The sequence below is a fragment of the Sorghum bicolor genome, chromosome 10 (genome assembly GCF_000003195.3).
Source record: "Sorghum bicolor cultivar BTx623 chromosome 10, Sorghum_bicolor_NCBIv3, whole genome shotgun sequence".
Taxonomy (NCBI): Eukaryota; Viridiplantae; Streptophyta; class Magnoliopsida; order Poales; family Poaceae; genus Sorghum; species Sorghum bicolor.
This window is the reverse complement of record NC_012879.2, coordinates 4,999,650-5,018,154: the sequence shown is the minus strand read 5'-3', so window position 1 is coordinate 5,018,154 and position 18,505 is coordinate 4,999,650. Positions and strand designations below refer to the sequence as shown.

The 18,505-nt window shown below is 46.0% G+C and overlaps 1 protein-coding gene and 2 long non-coding RNA genes across 4 annotated transcripts; 1 reads left to right on the top strand and 2 right to left on the bottom strand.

The window, feature by feature from the left end:
- On the bottom strand, positions 4,663-6,019 carry LOC110430923. The gene is made up of 2 exons (XR_002448353.1): positions 5,796-6,019; positions 4,663-5,024 (listed from the first exon to the last, which is right to left on the bottom strand). It is a non-coding gene; the product is annotated as an uncharacterized LOC110430923 (long non-coding RNA).
- On the top strand, positions 7,579-10,379 carry LOC110430922. The gene is made up of 3 exons (XR_002448352.1): positions 7,579-8,379; positions 9,223-9,626; positions 9,986-10,379. It is a non-coding gene; the product is annotated as an uncharacterized LOC110430922 (long non-coding RNA).
- On the bottom strand, positions 11,627-17,389 carry LOC8065405 (serine/threonine-protein kinase ste20). Of its 2 annotated transcripts, none has more exons than XM_021449147.1 (9): positions 14,263-17,389; positions 13,991-14,142; positions 13,839-13,910; positions 13,602-13,754; positions 13,378-13,541; positions 13,155-13,305; positions 12,598-12,720; positions 12,398-12,485; positions 11,627-12,303 (listed from the first exon to the last, which is right to left on the bottom strand). In XM_021449147.1, the coding sequence occupies exons 1-9, from the start codon at positions 17,039-17,041 to the stop codon at positions 12,119-12,121; spliced, it is 3,867 nt and encodes a 1,288-aa protein (XP_021304822.1). In that variant the 5' UTR covers positions 17,042-17,389; the 3' UTR covers positions 11,627-12,118. The 2 variants fall into 2 exon arrangements, with proteins under 2 accessions (XP_021304822.1, XP_021304823.1); XM_021449148.1 differs by having other exon boundaries at positions 13,155-13,302; positions 14,263-17,383.

Below are 18,505 nucleotides of genomic sequence, written 5' to 3'. Positions count from 1 at the left end.
GGGGGGGCTCTTACGGTCCGGTCGTTCGGACCGGTTTCTGGCGCCGGTAGCAGCGCGGGAATTTTTTTTCTAGGTCACAGCCTCACGGCTGACAGCAGCGGCGCTGCAGGCGGACTGGGTGGCCGGGTGGATACGGTCGCGCGTGGATCTAAATTAAATAGCGCAGATAATGAAGCTGGAATCACCTTAACGTGCATGAACCAAAAAAAAGATAACTACTAAACTAAACATCCAAATTAAATTTCGATATTACCATCAAATCTCTTAAACTAAATCCTTCAAAACAAGATCTCACATGAATATATTTAGGTAATTTTTATCAACGAACATTATTCAGTGTTCTAGGTTTAGAGAATAATGTTCTATAATATTCTCGATTTAGAACAATAATATTCTAGTCTTAGGTGCATGATATTGTTATTATAATATACATAAAATAAATAAATAAATACATACATACCATAAATAAAAAATAAAATCTACAGAAAAGCATAAGAAAAAATAGTAATAGAGAAAAATGAAAAAAAGATCACATAAATACTTTTGAAACATTCTAAAAATATACTATAGAATATCATATGTATACTAAGTGAATAACACTAAATACACTATAGAACATTACATTATAGAACATTGCATTATATCACACGAACATAAAAAAATATCATAGAACATTACATGTATACTACATGAACAACACAAAATACATCATAGAATGCCATTTATATATTATGTGAATCTCACAAAATACATCATAGTATGTAGACGTAATAACATAGTACATCATATAACATCGCAACGTATATTATAGAACACATATTTATACTACAGGAACATCACAAAATATATCATAGAACATCATATATGTATTATGTGAACATCACAAAAATTTTATTACAGAATATTAAATAAACATCACAACATCTCATGGAATAAAGAAAAATAAAAAAAAGTTAAGATGAAAATAATTAAAGTACGGTTAAACAGAAAAACAAATCTATACAAAAAATAAAGGCAAAGAGAAAAAGAAAGAAAAACAGAAAGAATAAATATTAAAATAAAATAAAATATGACAAACAAAATAGTAAAAGAAAAAAGAACTATAACAAATAAAAATATATAAAAAATGAAAAGAATAATGAAAGATCCCATGAAATGAAAAATAAAACCAAAAATAAATTGGAAAAAGAAAAGAAAAATAACAAGAATAGAAGACAAAAATAAAAGAAAATAAAAAATAAACATGAATAAAGTAATTAAGTAAGGTAAAATAGAAAAATAAAAAATAAAAAACTCTATAGAAAACATAAAGTCAAAGGGAAAATAAAAAAGAAGAAAAACAAAGAAGAATAAAATAGAAAAACAAAATAAATAAGACAAATTAAAAATGAAAAGAATAATAAAAATAACATGAAACGGAGAATAAACAAAAATAAAAAATAAACTAGAGGAAAGGAAATAATAAGAAAAAGAAAGGAAAAGAAAAAAGAAACATAAAAATATAAGAATGGAAATAATAATAAAAATCACGTAAAACATATAAAAGAAAACAAAATGAAAAAATGAAGCACGAAAAGAAGAAAGAGAAATAAAAAATAAAAATAAAAAGTAAGAAATAAGAAGAATAAAAAAGGGAGGAAAAGGAAATTAACGTAACCCACATGGCTCAGCAGGTCAGCAACGCTGATATGCAGCCGATTCCTGCGTGGCTCGGTGATTGAGGCGCGCTCGTTCGCGTGGGACCCTGAAACATCTGGAACAAATCGACCGAGAATTTGGGCGGGAAAAATGAGCGGGAGCTGTTCGGCCGACGTCTCCGGTCCGGCTGTTCGGACGCGAAGCCCCCCCCAAAATTTATCCATAGAAACTACTCTGTACAATGAAAGTGTTTTGATATAATAAATATTACATAATCTTTCTTTTCTCTCTCCTTGTCTCTTCCTCGCTCCGATACTTTCTCTGCTCTCCTGCATTATCAGCCTCGCATGACGCAGGACAGCAATAGAATGCATGCCACGCCGGACTTGGAACAAAAAGACAGAACACATGCGGCGGTGCGGGCAAGTGCGGCAGCCGGCAAGTGCTCGCGGTACAGGCAAGCATGTGGCAGCGGGCGAGCGCAAAGCGCAAACGGCAGAACACGGCGGCCGACGAGCAAGCGCAGACGAGTGTGGCCGGCGCAGGTGGCCGTGGCGGTTCGACCAGCGCGAGCGAGCGGAGCTTGCACGGGCGGTGGCACGGCAACGCGACTAACGCGAGCGAGGGGCCGACAACGGCCGCAGCCTGCGCGGCGGCATGGCCAGGCACGACGAGCACGCGTGCTACCGCGTAGCGAGGCGCAGTGAGCGTGTGTAGCAATGGCGGGCAGTGTGGGTTCTCCGGCTGCTCGCCAAAGAGGACCGCATGCTCAGCTGCTCGCGCCCATTGTCGTCGTGGAGGTGTGGCCGGTGCGAGCGGGTGCGGTGCGGCGGAGCGGGCTGCACGGTCGAGCAGGGGCGGCGCGGACAGGCACAGCTCGCGGCTGGTGCAGGCCATGCGGGCGAGCGCAGGTGGGAGCGGCAGGCTCGGCCGGCGTGGTCGAGCAGGGCCGACGCGGACCGGTGCGGGGGAGCGGGCTGGGCGAGCGAGCAGAGCTAGCGCGGACGTGCACGGGCGGCACGGGTGAGCGGTGCTGGCGCGGAGAAATCAGTGGTTTCTTCACAATAGCGATTTCATCGTTTCTTGCTGCATCGGTTCTAGGGAAGACGTCGTTTCTCCTCTAGGAAACGATTTCCTCAGATTTTGATCTCTTTCCTCATTAATTAGATTGACATGTCAGCATTTTATTTATGTGGCATCTCATTTAATAGAGATAGAAACCACTATTAATGTTCCATTGGGACTGCCCTAAGTGGCCAATAGGAGAGCCCAAACTTTCTGCCATAGCTTATCAGCTTAGCTGCCGTTCAAGCGAACAATTACACCCATAGATTGTGGTGAATATACTTTAAAAAGATATTAAAGTGAATATATATGTATTTAAATTCAGCCCAAACTGGCCTAAACCAATCCAAGCCTGGCCCAAATCAACAGTAGCTGTGCTCTGAAGTCTGAACCGGTGGATCACAATGGATAGCTGAGACGTCTTTCTCAACTCTATCCTCTCTCTCCTTTCTTCGTTACGGGCTTACGGCATTTCTCTCTCGCTATCTCTATCTGCCGCCTCCGTTCGCCGCCCCCTGACGTGGAGGGCGCGGGTGTGCCGTGGAGGATCGCGCGCCATGGAGACCGGTGCGGGCGAGTGCCGTGGAGAGTCCGGCGAGGCCGCGCCGCCGTGGAGAAGGCCACGGCCGCGCCATGGAGACCAGCGTGGACGCGATGTGGAAGAAGAGTGACAGTTGAGGTGAGAGGTCCTCAAACACTCGTTTAAAATTCTCAAGGCCTCTATAAGTTTCTAGCAACAAACTAGAACTAATTTTCTCAATAAGACTCAAGGAAACCACGAATTCCTTTATGTTAAAGAGAATTAAACTTAGTTGTTATATACAAGAACGACCTTCACTGACGTAGCGTAGGCAAGAACTGATGTTGTTGCAGAGTACTCCCTTTACATGGACTATTGGTTATTTGGTTTGCATTGCATATCTACAATTCCTAATCTGACTGACAAAAATAGTGCCCAGAATTTTGTACAGTCCGGTTCTGTTTTTGTCATCAGGGTGATGCACGGACGAGCAACTCACGAACAATGGCATGTATATTACTGCTATCTGTTGCTAGGTGCACTACAGGAGACAGCTGCTTTGCCGAGTGCCTGCGGCACTCGGCAAAGGCACTATTGCTCTCGGCAAAGGCTTTGCCGAGTGCCGCACTCGGCAAAGGCCCCTCGGCAAATTTTGGGTCGGCAAAGGTTTCTTTGCCGAGTGTCTTTTATCGGGCACTCGGCAAAGGCTTTGCCGAGTGTCTTCCAGGAGGCACTCGGCAAAGAAAAGTTACCGTTACGATGGGTTATAAACTAACGGTAGCTTTGCCGAGTGTCTCCAAGAAGGCACTCGGCAAAGATTTTTTTTAAAAAAAATCCCAAATTTCTTTGCCGAGTGCCCAGACAGGAGACACTAGGCAAAGAAATTAATTTTTTTATTAAAAAAAATCTTTGCCGAGTGCCCAGACAGGAGGACACTCAGCAAAGAAATTATTTTTTTTATTTTAAAAATTCTTTGCCGAGTGCCCAGACAGGAGGCATTCGGCAAAGAAATTCGGGATTTTTTTAAAAAATTCTTTGCCGAGTGTCTCCAGGCAGGACACTCGGCAAAGAAATTATTTTTTTTATTTTAAAAATTCTTTGCCGAGTGCCCAGACAGGAGGCACTCGGCAAAGAAATTCGGGATTTTTTTAAAAAATTCTTTGCCGAGTGTCTCCAGGCAGGACACTTGGCAAAGAAATTAATTTTTTATTTAAAAAATTCTTTGCCGAGTGTTCTGCTGGGGGACACTCGGCAAAGCTGGGAATCCTACTGGGTCAAATGGTCACTTTGCCGAGTGTAATTTTCCCGGCACTCGGCAAAGTGACCAGAACCGACCTATTTATTTAATTTTCACATTTAATCGTGATAAACAAAATATATCACATATATTTCACATTCTTCAAAGATATCTCATATTTGTCACATAAATCTCACATCCATCACATAAATATCATGCACATCACATAAATGTCACATTTAAACAAATCCATAAGTACAAATCCACAAGTTCATTACAAGTCCATCTAAATAAATCCACAAGTCCATCACAAGTCCAAATAAGTAACACAAGTGCATCGTAAGAGAACTGCAACTGTGTTGTACCATGACACTGCGACTGTGGTGTACCAACCGAACAAACACATGCAAAGAGAACTTTGTACTTAAGAAAGAGAGGTTAATTATACCTAAGTTGGCGGTGGAGATAGGCTAGTGGCGCAGTGGCGAGTCGGTGCAGTGCAGGTAAGACCGCAGCGCCGACAGGGTCGTCTAGGTGCTCCGGCTACCCTCCAACAACTCTACTCTGCAAAAGAAGAAACACAATACTATTAGTTAAAAATTTTGGCAGAACCTCCCCTCTACGGGTAGGTTTTCAAAACCTGCAAAAAAAACCATCGACACGAAGGCCGACATCCATATTTTGGACTTCTCATTGCCGGAAGAAGCAGTACTAGAATCCAAGCAACATGGAGCAAACACCAGAACACAAAGATGACACTATTGCAAATGATATAGCATATAGCAAAGTGCTACAAAGAATGAGCTCCGTCCACAGGAATTGGTAAAACTATAAGCAAAGATATATTAGCAACTAGAAATCCTGGCATGGAATTACAACAAGAATTGGTAGAACTATAAGCAAAGATATGTTTGCGCAGCAGTAGAAACGTAAAAACAAAATAGGAAAAGACTGCAAGGTTGATAAACAGCCAATATAAACTTGTTCAGTGGCTATCATCAAGCAGTGAAGTGCAATCGTTGATCTCAAAGTTGAAATATAAAAGAAGAAAAGCAGTTTTATTTGTGGCTGCATCGATCACGCTAAAGCTCATTCATTACGTTGGGCCAAGGTCATCACTGTACAGACTATGTAACTTGATAAATCATTAGTTCCTGAGTCATGGTGGCGATGTCAAAACTGACGATGTCAAAACTGGCAAAGAAATGCATGACTACATAATACGTACGTAGCACCTAAAAATAGCATTCCATTGACTCTATGACAGCTTATGACCATTGACAATATCTCTGACTTTACACTAATGGAGAGAAATTTTGCACAGAAACAACAAACCTTGTGAAGAGGAACGCAGATCCGTGGGGATGCAAGAGATCAGACCAAGCAGACGGATCGGACTGGGAACAAATCGCGAAAGCACATCCAGCAGTGACAGGGAGATCCAGCAGCTCCAAGCAGAAGGCGCAGCTGAAGCTTTCGCCGAGGATGTTGAGGACGTCGTCCTCTGCGCTGTGGGCGCGGCCGGGTGCGGTGGGCGAGCGGCGCGGCAGGCCGGGCGCGGTGGGCGAGCGGCGCGGCCGGGCGGGCGCGGTGGTGCTGGCGCGGTGGGCGGGCGCGGTTGGCGGGCGGCGCCGCCGGGAGCGTTGGGGCTGGCGTCGGGTGCGTTGGGGCTGGGTTGGATGTATTTGCGTCCTTTTGCTGTTGAGTGGCGTATATGACTGTCCCTTTGCCGAGGGCCGCCAGATCTGGCTCTCGGCAAAGGTTTTAAAAAAAATTATTTTCTGTTTTTTTTTGGAAAATTCGTATTTTCTGTTTTTTTTTAAAAAAATATCCTTTGTCGAGCGTCAGAAACTACAGCACTCGGCAAAGTTAATCTGTGCCGAGTGCCAAACTTCTGGCACTCGGCAAAGAGTTTTTTTTTGTTTTTTGTCTTAAAACTATTTATACTTACTTTGCACTATATTTTGAAGCCTAAGTTAAAATTTGACACAATTCTCGATATATTTCATATATATATTTAATTTATCTCGATTAAATGTATTTCTTCTAAAAATATAATATTAAACTACAGGTGCATCCAATCATAGAATACTATGATTGTAAAAATGATATTCACAATACTTATTATAGTTTGAGACTATTTCTTAAAGCACGTCCAAAATTTCAAACGTCTTATACATAAAATATGACGATAAAGTTGCGAGAGAAATGATTTTAATTATATAAATTACAAATAACCTCCGAAAATCTTAAAACCTGGCGACACGTCTTAACATCACATGAGGACATTATGATAAAAATTTGAGAACATTTCGCGGAAGTTGTCATGTACGACAGTTATAAACCAACGTCTCTCATCTCATTTCACATGTGATCACATGTGAGAGGTGTGGGTTTATAACTAACGTACGTGATAACTTTTGTGAAACGTTCCCTAATTTTTATCATAGCATCTACATGTGATGTAAAGACATATCGTCAAGTTTTAAGATTTTTGGACTTCATTTGCAATTTATAAAATTAAAATGCATTTCTCCCGCAACTTTGTCGCCATATTTCGTGTATAAGACGTTCGAAATTCCGGGTGTGCTCTTGGAAATGGTCTCAAACTATAGTAAGTATTGTGAATATCATTTTTCTAACCAACTAATTCTATGATTGGATGCACCTGTAGTTCAATATTGTATTTTCGGAAGAAATACGTTTAAGCGAAATAAATTAAATATATATATGAAATATATCGAGAATTGTGCCAAATTTTAACTTAGGCTTCAAAATAAAGTGTAAAGTTAGTAGAAAAAATTTGGAGACAAAAAACCAAAAAAAAAATCTTTGCCGAGTGCCAAAATCCTGGCACTCGGCAAAGACCATCTGTGCCGAGTGTCGACTTCTGGCGCTCGGCAAAGGCTAACGGTGTGCACGACCGTCAGCCTTTACCGAGTGTCATGCTTTGCCGAGAGTCCGACACTCGGCAAAGACCATCTGTGCCGAGTGCCGTGCTGTGCCGAGTGTTTGGCACTCGGCAAAGAGCTCTTTGCCGAGAGCCGTGCTTTGCCGAGTGCGGCACTCGGCAAAGCATTTAACACTCGGCAAAGCTCGGCTTTCCTGTAGTGGTGCCTACACAACACTGACCGACTCTGACGGCATTAAGCCCAGGACAGGTTTATCGGTAAGAGTAAGAGTAACCTGAATATATGCTATTGGTAACTGGTAAGGCCCACGATCTTGCTTCTTGCTTCAGCTAAGACCAGGTGCTATGGGGCCTGAGAGCTGGTTATCGTTGAGAGCAAGATGCTGCAGATAAGTGAGGTTCAACAAGGTTTCCGGTATTGCACCTTGAAGACAATTGTAGGATATGTCGATGTAAGATAATTGTTGAGCTGCACCTATGGATTTGGGAATTTCACCACTGATCCGGTTGTTCCAAAGGATAAGGTGGTCCAGCCCAGTGATGTTCGACAGGGTATCTGGTATTCCTCCGTTGATTTGGTTATATGACAAGTCTATTTCACTAAGAGCTTGCAGTTGGAAGATCTCTGAGGGGATTGGCCCATCCAACATGTTGGATAGGCCTAAAAATTCCAGAAAGGGAAGGTTTCCGATGGCGCCAGGAATTGCACCGCTAATTTTGTTGTCATCCAGGTACACATTTTTAAGGTTTGTAAAATTCGATATTGATGACGGACGGGATGACGCCGACGAGCCTGTTATCGAAGAGGAAGAGCACATCTAGGTATGGAAGCTGACATCGTGTAGAGAAAGGAATCTCTCCGGTGAGGTTGTTGTCTCGGAGAATGATGATCAAGGAGGAGCAATTGCAGATATCTGGGATTTCACCGATGAGATTGTTGGGAGAAAGGGAAATGTCAGTCATGCTTTTTAGAAGGCCAAGCGTTTCAGGGATAACCCCTGTGAGAAGGTTGTTGTGAAGGCTCCGCCCGGGCGTCCGCGATCGTGTCGTCTGGCGTTGGTCGGCGGACGGTGTCTACTCCTCCTCCTCAGCGTACAAGGCGTTTTTCCACGGCCTCACCTCCTTACCGGGAGCTCGACATCTATGGAAAGCTTCGGTACCGCCCAAGGTGAAGCTTTTCACTTGGCTTGCCTTGCGTGGTCGCATTTGGACGGCGGATCGCCGACGGAGGCACGGACTGCAGGCGGACGACTCCTGCGCCTTGTGCGATCAGGAGGTCGAAATTGCCGACCACCTTCTACTTTCCTGTGTGTTTGCTAGGGAGGTGTGGGATCGGCTACTTCGACGTTGCCATATCCGGCTGCAGCTGCCCGTTGGCGCCCCGCCCTTTGTTGACTGGTGGCTTTCTTCGAGGAAGAGGTTGCCCAAAGGGCTGCGTCGTGGGTTTGACTCCTTGGCCCTCCTCGTCGGCTGGTCCCTCTAGAAGGAGCGTAATCGCCGGGTTTTCGACGCCGCCGCCTCCTCCGTCGCCGAAGTAGTCAGGGTGGTGGTCGCTGAGGCCGAATTGTGGGTAGCCGCGGGGTTCAAACCTCTGGCGGCACTTGTCGCGCCTGCTGCTCGCGAGTAGTCTCCTAGTCCTTGGTGTCGAGGGCCTCTTGCCCTCGTTGCGTTTCCGGTTTTGGGCTCAGCCTGCCACAGGCTTCTCGCCTGCGGTTTCTGGTGTTTCCTTCGTGGCTTTTCTTGTTCGTGTGTTCTTTTTTCTGTTCGTGTTGTTGTGTGTTAAGAACTTTGTTCTGTACCTTGGTCTCTCCTTAATGAAATACACGTGAAGTCGTGTTCTAGAAAAAGAAGGTTGTTGTGAAGGCTCAGAAACCACAGCGGTGACAGCTTGCCAAGGTCTGGGGGATGTTGCCGGAGAGTTGGTTGTCGCTGAGATCAAAATACTCAAGTGCAGACAGATTGCTGATCGCCAGCGAGATGACGCCGGTGAGGTTGAAGCCAGCGAGGTCGAGGGAAATTACACGCCCTCTTGAGTTACATGCAACGCCAGTCCAAGTCCACATATGGGAGGCCCAATTGGAAAGGTACCCTTGGACACTAGATTTGAAGGAGAGTAGCGCATTACGATCGACGACAGTCGGTTTCATTGCAGAGAGATGGTTGGAGCTGACTACGGCAACGGCGATGGTTACGAGGGCGAGGAATCTGGGCATTGTGGAGATGGAGAATGCAAAGAGGAACCAATAAATACTATAGTAAGTACTATTAGCTTTGCTCTGGATTTGTGGAAAAAGCTCTAAAGATGGAGATCCTTGGCTTAGTTGCTTGTAGCTGTGAACAAACACTACGCCCCTGTGATTTAAATAGGGAGGGAGTGCATACAAACCGATGCCTTCTCAATTCAAACTTTCTATGGTACTAGGAATTACAAAATGATGCTGAACCTGGCACTTCATGCATTAGATTTTGGGAAGATTATTTTTTGGATTGGTGATAAACCTTTGATGGTGGCTTACCCCCACACTATACATAATTGTTAGATGGATATCTTCTTCGTCTTCTTCTTTTTGGAATGAACTGGTGCTGACAATGCCGATTTCTATTGATATTGCAGGAAGTTAGAAGGAAGTTTGCAACAGTGGGTATTGTGCTAAATTCAATCCCTCTTAATAATGTCTCTTTTCAGAGAACATTGGTAGGACACAATCTAGCAACTTGGTTTGAACCAGTTTCAGGGGTGCTGAGGTGAACTTGAATGACGAGGACATTTTCAAGTGTGATTTGCATAATAACTTCCATTGTTCGATCAATGCATAATGCACTTATTCAGAACAATACTTTACCAAGGAAATGTAATCTTTAGAAAGTGAGAGAGTTGCTCTCAAGATTAAAGTTTTCTTATGGTATTTCAATGAAGGGATGATTGTAACTAAAGATAGTTTGGCTAAAAGACAATGGCAAGGAAGCACTAAGTGTTGTTTCTGCAAAGCTAGTGAAACTATTCATTACTTGTTTTTTTTAATTACCATGTGTCTAGGATCATTTGGAATACCATTTTTCAGCCGCTTTGTAATGCATGTAATGATTGGTTCAGGTTATTGTTCTGGAGCCTTTTAGCGGTTTGGTTGGATGTTTCCCAGTCTAATTGAAGCTTCTGTTGCTAGTAGTTTGTAAATCTTTTCTTTTTATGGTGTGTTGTAGCCTAAGTGCTACTTTGTTTGTAACATTATTGGGCTGCATACACTCAACAATGCAGAGCAGATTGTGTTTTCCTTTATTGAAAAATGAGGCCGTTTCCATGACAAAATGGTCAACCACGGTTGGGACACGCCATGATGGAGGTGGCCCTATAGTGGGATTTCCGTGGATGTTACGTCGTGGATTAGGCCCGATAGTGGTCCAAAGTGATTTGGACTACTGACAAAAACGGGATCGGCCGTAATCGTAAACATTTTGGGTAGTCAAAAGTGGCAACATAACCAGCCTCCGGTACAACACGACTATAAAGCAACTGCACGATGCTACAAAGTGAAACAAGGATTTAGGTTGCTCAGAGCCAATATCAGCTAGCTGGCTACTCCACCAAGCAGATTTTCATTCACAGATCCAAGAGCTCCACCAATAACTGCATGCTCTTCTTGTCCACCCAAAAAAAAAAACTTCATGCTCTATTCATGTGCATATGCTCTATCCTGTCACAACAATCGGATTCTTCGGATCCTTAGCATATGATCTGTCCTGTGTCCTCTGCACGCACCGCAATGGTGGAATGCTTTGGATCGTCCCAAAGTTAGCAAGTGCTTCTCATGCACTGAAAGCGTAGTTTGAAGTTCTGAATATCTCACAAATTCTAACGGCATCTGAATTTGCTCTACGGGCCTTCTCTCCATCTCTGGTGTGCATTCCCTTCTCAATCTCATTGTGGTATCACCAGAAACGTTGGATACTCTTACAATTTGACACGATCGATCCTACAAGCCAAATTGTTACCAGCAGCAACTAGCAGCGCCTGAATACTGAAAGTCATCAACCGTGTGCTTCATTCATTTGTCTTGTTCCTCTTGAACTTGACTGACACGGCATGACGTCGCGTTAGAAACGTCCAGTGCCACAACAAACACAGAGGACGCCTGTCTTGTTCCTCTTGACTGACACGGAATTAAGTCGCGTTAGACACGTCCGGTTCCAGTTCCACCACAAAACAGAAAGACGCTGTACCATAATTGTCATTTGCAGGCAACCATCACAGTCCCCGTACCATAATTTTGTCATTTGCGGACAAACCATCACAGTCCAAAGAGTACAAACGTGTGGCTGGTTTCATTTGGATTGTACCGCAGAAAGTACACAACTTTGTTTTCTGTTGAAGTGCTCCTCCAAGTGAGAAGGCACAAACAGCACTTCTTTTGCACGGCCCTGGTACATTAGCACGGACGAAAAAGAAATCGCAATGGACAAGAGCGCACGAGCATCAGTCGCCAGCAGATCCTATAACACCTCATCTTCTGATTCATCTACATGCTCACCGCTCGCTCCATATGTATATTTCCCACGATCCATGCCAAAAGCAAGACATGAAGCATCAACCATCCACCGATTCTATAAGCATGCCATATTCTCCTATCTTTCTTCAACTTATTCATTCATGTACAAATACCAGGCTAGCCATGGTGGCACCTCCTCAGTTTGAAGACTGAAACAGTCTGCTAAACAGAAGGGCGCGAGAGGTAGAAGAAGGCTAAAGCATCTATTTCGATTGTTGTTGTGCCTTGGTAGGAGCAGCGGCTGCCATGGCGCGCAGGCTCTTGCCGACCTCAGTGAAGCTCGGCCTCTCTGAGGGTTCGGCTGACCAGCACTGCTCCATCAGTGACCTCCACTGGGGATCACAGGGCTCAGGCACCGGAGGTCGCAGCGTGTTATTCACGATTCCACCTGAGTGAAGTTGGCAGAAAGTTCAGGGACAAGAATGGCATTGGATTCCCCAAGTATATAAGATATATAATAACAGTGTAAGTTATGCGAGTACCTATAATGGCGCCATAGTGCAGCTCGGCGTAAGGTTCTTCACCCGTAAGTAGCTCCCACATCACAATGCCAAACGAGAAAACGTCAACCTACATCCAGAGAATGTGATGGTGACCCAGGGAATGGGAACATATTCCTCCAGATGCAGGTCAAAGAAAAAGGAGTGCACACATTAGGCCAAAGGGTGCAACAGAACCAAACCTTTTCAGAGACAAGGCTGCTGCTGCCATTCAACAACTCAGGAGCCATCCAAGGAAGTGTTCCTCTTACTCCACCAGAGATTAGTGTCTGGCATTTGACCTTTGATAATCCCAAATCACCAACCTACAAAAATAGGAAGGTCATCCTCATGTCCAAACACAACCAAGAATATCAGAGATGCTTAAGAGCTTGCATGTTGTTCTGCTAGTGCTGGAACCAACAATTCTCTAAAGAATTACATCCTTGGTATGGCAAGAGTCGAAGACATTTCTCACATTCAAAGATTGCACACTCTATAAAAGAAATATAATATTGTGCTCCATAAACACATTAGTCCATATGAGTTGGGAGTGTGCTTTTGATTAATTAATACAAGTGGAAAAAAGATTGGACCTTACTTGGTCACTTGCTGCCTTAAAGACAAATAAAGAAGCCTACACATCCAGTATAACATAAGGTACAAGTGCATTACTTCACTGGCATAAGTTATTAAGGGTTATCTGATCTAGTTTACTGTGCATGCACAATTAGGAGGGTGGGTGTTTAAGAATAAGCACCTTGCATATAGGCCGTTGAGGATCCCTTAGGTTGACAAGCAGATTGTCACTCTTCAAGTCGAAATGGACTATATTCTTCCCATGGAGATATTCCATTCCAAATGCAACATCCATGGCAATTAATAGACGCCTACGCCGATCAAAGATCCTGCTGATAGAATGATGAACTTAGAGTTGTCATCATATGAAAAGCATTATGTTGGCATTGAAAAGAGTAGTATACTTTTCATGTCTTTGTAATGCTTGTCGGAGTGAGCCATTAGCCATGTACTCTGTTACCGTTGCAACAGATCCACCAGGTCCATCTAGAACAACACCGTAGAATGCTACTACGTTTGGATGGTGCAAAGATGCAAGCTTGTCTGCCTCATTCCAGAAATCAGTCCTCTACAGACAAAATAGAAGTTAGAACATGGTGGACTCAATTTAAAACAAAACATTGCATACCATACGCTCTTGCTCAGATGCCTTCCCAGCAAAACATCGATCGTTGATTCTCTTTATAGCAACATCTGAACCTCTCCACTTTCCATGGTAAACAGTACCAAAGGTTCCAGAACCCAGTTCACGCAATTCTTCAAGGTCACTGTTCTTTATTATCTGTTATCAACAAAGTGGAAAATAAGTATAACACATTTAAAATTTCGCATAAAATGTGGAAATAAATAATAGATAGCCAAAAACCTGAAGGTTATCGATGTCATCTAAAACTTGAACCCCCTGGCTTGTTTTGTCTGACTGATTATTCCCTTCATCCTGAACCCAAAAGTAAACCAAAAGATTACAACCAACCAAAGAACAATGATTAGGCCAGCGAAGATAGAAACATCTCCCACCTGAACTTTCACATCAATTACTGTTCCATGTGAATCAATGTGATCCCCAGAGAATGCAGCTGGTTTTTCAGGAAAGGGTGGCTGAAGAACTGATGCTGCTACCCCTTCAGCAACAGCTTGCAATTGTTGCTTAATATTATCTTCTCCAAATCCTTTCAGAAAAAAAAGGATCAAAGAGAGTGGCAGAGGAATTGTTGCTTAGTCCATTATGATTTTGAAATAATACGATAGTAATACTGCCGAAATAGTATAGGATGACAGAGTGTACCAACCTTTGTTCAACTTAACTGTGTGGATATCCTTAAAACTTGGGTCTTCTTCAAAGAGTACGGCAGCATGCGTGTTCATATCAGCCATATGGCCATCAGTATATTGACCTCCAAGAACAACAGGCTCCTTAGTTAACTTGCTTGGTCTTGGAGGCACTAAAGAAGCATTGCCCACTGCTTTCCAAGGATCCTGATTTGAGAAAAGTGAATCTGTGTAAGCTGGTTCATGTGTAACTTCAACAGGATCAATTCCAACAGTAACCTGCAATGGAAATTTACTGCTGCCATTGGGGGGAGCAGAAACCAAGTGATTGGGCATTTCTTTAGGATGCTGTAGAAGAGGCCCAGCAGGAACCTGAGCACCAGCGTTAGGTAGTTGCACAGTAAACTTTTCATTAGAAACAGGTTGTTCAATCGGAACTCTAAGGTTGCTCTGGACAGGCAGATTGGGTGGCCACTGGATTATGTCAGGATGGGCATTTTGTGCACCGACATCAAAAGCATAAGGTGGCTGCTCACTGTGCCTGGCAATGTTGTCCTCTTGGGTCAAAGCTGGAGCAGTAAAGGCATTTGTAATCCCCATATGATACCCTCCAGCTTGAGATTTATAGATAGAACTACCATCAATATTTACAGGTGGCTTCCCAACTTTGGCATGATCAGTGACACCATGAGGAATAGAAGGCTTTCCATGCACACTAGATTCTGGTGGTGCAATAGGACCCAAATGAACTGCTTGCATACGAGCATCAATAGCTCTGGCATAGTCATGAGGAAGATCATGTGCATATTCTCTAAGCGGTTCCGCTGCTGGATGATTTGAATCCTTGTATCCACTAGCATCAATGCCTTGTGGGCCATTCACTGGAACTTGTGGTGGTTGCATGCTATAAGAGAACGGTTGCTGCTGGTACCTGATATGATCTTCAACCCCAGCCGGACGAGAATGACCCACAAATACTCCATTTGGAGCAGGTGCACTAGACACTGGTAAAGCAATCATGGTGGGTTGAACCGGCAAACCTGTATCCGGAGATGCAGTTGCCTGGACTGCATGTTTTCTGGCAGGAAGAGTCGAATCGAATTGTGCCATCACTGCTGTGTTCCCAGCTCTTGGTTCCGCCGCATAGTTTGCAGGAGTTCCTGAGCTTGCACTTGGACTAGATTTGTTGGATGCACTGTCTTGATGAGGGATGTAAAACACTGGAGCTCCCTCAAGGTTGCCCGTTGCACGAGAATTTCCCTGCTCCCGGATAATGTTATCCGAATGGGCATGCGGCAATGCTTTTTGGCACATTGTGCAATCATCATACCTCAACGATGGAACAGTGGCCGAGCTAACCACCACAGGAATTGTGCCTGAGCTGGTCACCACTGGCATGCTTACTGCGCTTGTCATTACTTGTTGAACACCAAATCTCTGCCTCTGCACATCATTTGTCTGCAGATGCACAGATGACAAAGGAGGAAGCTGCGATAGTGGAGTCTGCACCACCCGATAACTCTGATCAACCTGAGCTTGCACTGGCCTTGTGAACTGCGTGGTCTCCAGAACAGGTTCTGCACCTGCTGAAGCAGGCCTGAACGTACCGACTTGAGCAGCAGTGGTCGCCACAGAACCCGTCGCAGGAATGCTGGGCATGAATTGGCTCATTTGCACAGGCACATAATTGACAGATTGTGGCACCCCATGAACACCAAATTGTTGGGCGTTGACGTAGTGTACCTGCTGCGGCTCTATATACGATTGCGGCATCTGCTGCACATAAGAAGCAGACTGAGGCTGCTGGTGTGGTACATAATGGGTGACTTGAGGCTGCTGCTGCACATAAGTGGTTACTTGAGGCGGCTGATGCGGTGTTGCATAAGCAGCAGCAGCAGCAGCAGCAGCCTGATGAGGCGGCAACGTTGAGGGCTCTGTCCTAACCAAGATGGGATTTTGAGCCGGGATGCCCATCGCCGAAGGTGACACCGAGACCGCAGTGAAGCCAACCGACTCCGGGAAAGCACTAAGGTAATGGCCCCCACCTGAATACGAATACTCAGTTGCGACGGACGAAGGCGGCGGCAACCCCGCCCGCGGCGACATACCTTCCACGAGGCCGCTGTACTCGGACGCCTCGGAGTTGTGCGCGGAGGAACCAGCACTGGCGACGCTGTCCTTCCGCCGCATGGCCGCGGCCATAGCCTCGGCGGAGACGCAGTTGATGGCGTCGATGTACCGCTGCCCGGACTCGTCCACGGCAGCGGCAGCGAGGTGGTGGGGTCCCGAGCCGCCGCCGCCGCTGCCGCCGCCGGCCGCGTCGGTCCCGGACCCGGAGGCCGGGAAGAGGAAGACCCGGAGCTTGGCGGAGCCGTCGGGCGCGTTGGCGGCCAGCTTCTCGTACTCCTCCATCATGTTGTCGTAGTCCTCGGGCCCTGAGACGGAGATGAGCGAGTCGAGGTCCTCCCCGGGGAGCTGGTACCGGACGAGCACCCCGCCGCCAGAGGACGCCGAGGCCTCGTCCACCGCCTCCACCTTCCGGAGGAGCTCCCCGAAGGAGGCGGCGCGCGGGACGGAGATGAGCCGCGTCTGCCCGCCCACGTACCGCAGCGCGCCGTCCCCGGGCCTCGGCGCGATCCGGCCCCCGTAGCTGCACATCAGCTTCACCTTCCCCGCACCACCACCGGACGCCGCCTCGTCCTCGCCGCCGCCGCCGCCCCACGCCCTCGCGCTCGGGCTGCTCGGGTCCCCCGCCGGCGGCGCCGCCGCCGCCACCCCTGCGGCTGCCCTGCTCACCATGGCCGCCGGCGCCTAGGGTTTCCGCCGCTCGCGCGCACCGCCGAGGCCCCTGGCGAGGGCCGCGCAACAGAACCCGAAACGCGGGGGGCGGGGGAGAGAGGAGGAGGAGGAGGAGGAGGAGGAGGCCGGAGGCGCGACGCGAGTCTCGCGCGGGGGGTTTTTTCCTTCCTTCCCGCAATCCCCACTTGCCTTTGCGTTGCCACTCTCTCGCTCGGTCGGTCGGTCGGGCCCGGACGCGCGCGCCACGGCAGGAGGTTGGCTCGGTGGCTCCGCTCCACTGCGGGCTGCGGCGGCACCGAAACGAATCGCGGAATTGGCGGTGGGAAACGGGCGGTGCGGGGGATAAGTTCGCGGGGGCCCTCCCGCGACCCTTCTCCACACTGCAGCGCGCTTGCTTTGGCCGTGACCCACTGACCTCGCCGTCCCGTGCGCTGGGTGACTCAACGGTTTAACGCTTTTGGTACCGCGACCGCGAGCGCGACCGCGGCCCTCAGCGTCGCGTGGAGCGGCGATTTGGTTCCCTTCGCTACGACGTCGGTAAACACGTGACGTGCCATATCTAGAGCAAAGGTACGTAACGTTACCCACTAACAGCATGGTGTTTCAGTACGGCTACGTCGCATCGAGCGGCCGGGGTGATTAGACGCATAAATCTGATAGATTTAGACCGTGCAAATATCTTGACTTGATTCTGCACGACATCGATAAACACATGACGCATAGTATCGAGCTATAAGTACCGTCACATAGTGAGGCCTTGTTTATTTCACCTAAAAAAACAAAAACTTTTTAAAATTCCGTGTAATCTTGCAGCACAGGTATAGAGTATTAAATATAGATAAAAAAAATAATTCTATAGTTTGCCTATAAATCACGAGATAAATCGTTTAAGTTTAATTAGTCTATAATTAGATAATACATTTGCTAAATAAAAACGAAATTGTTACGGTACCTAAAAACCAAAAAAAAGAACTAAACAAGCCCTGAAACGCGGTGTTTTGGCACACTGATTACGTGGAGCCGCCAAGGCGATTAGGCGGTGAAATCTAGGAGGTTTAGGCCGGCAATATCTCGGTTTGATTCGGCGCGACGTCGGTGAACTAGTGACGCGCCGTATCTAGCACACGGTACGTACCGTCACACACTGACAACGTGCCCCGCATCACGTCGAGCAGCCGGGTCAATTAGGCGGCTAAATCTGGGCTGGCAAATATCCCGGTTTGGTTCGGCACGACGCCGGTAAACACGTGATGCGCCGTATCTAGCGCAGGTTACATACCGTCTCACACGGATAACGCAGTGTTTCGGTACCACGACCGTGGGTGCGGCCTACATCGCATCGAGCGGCGGGGCGATTAGGCGACAAATTAAATAGCCTCCAACAGACTAGATAAAATTATATTCAAAACTACAAGATTTAGTCATTATATAAAATAAAAAACTCACTCAAAGTATAGAGTTTCA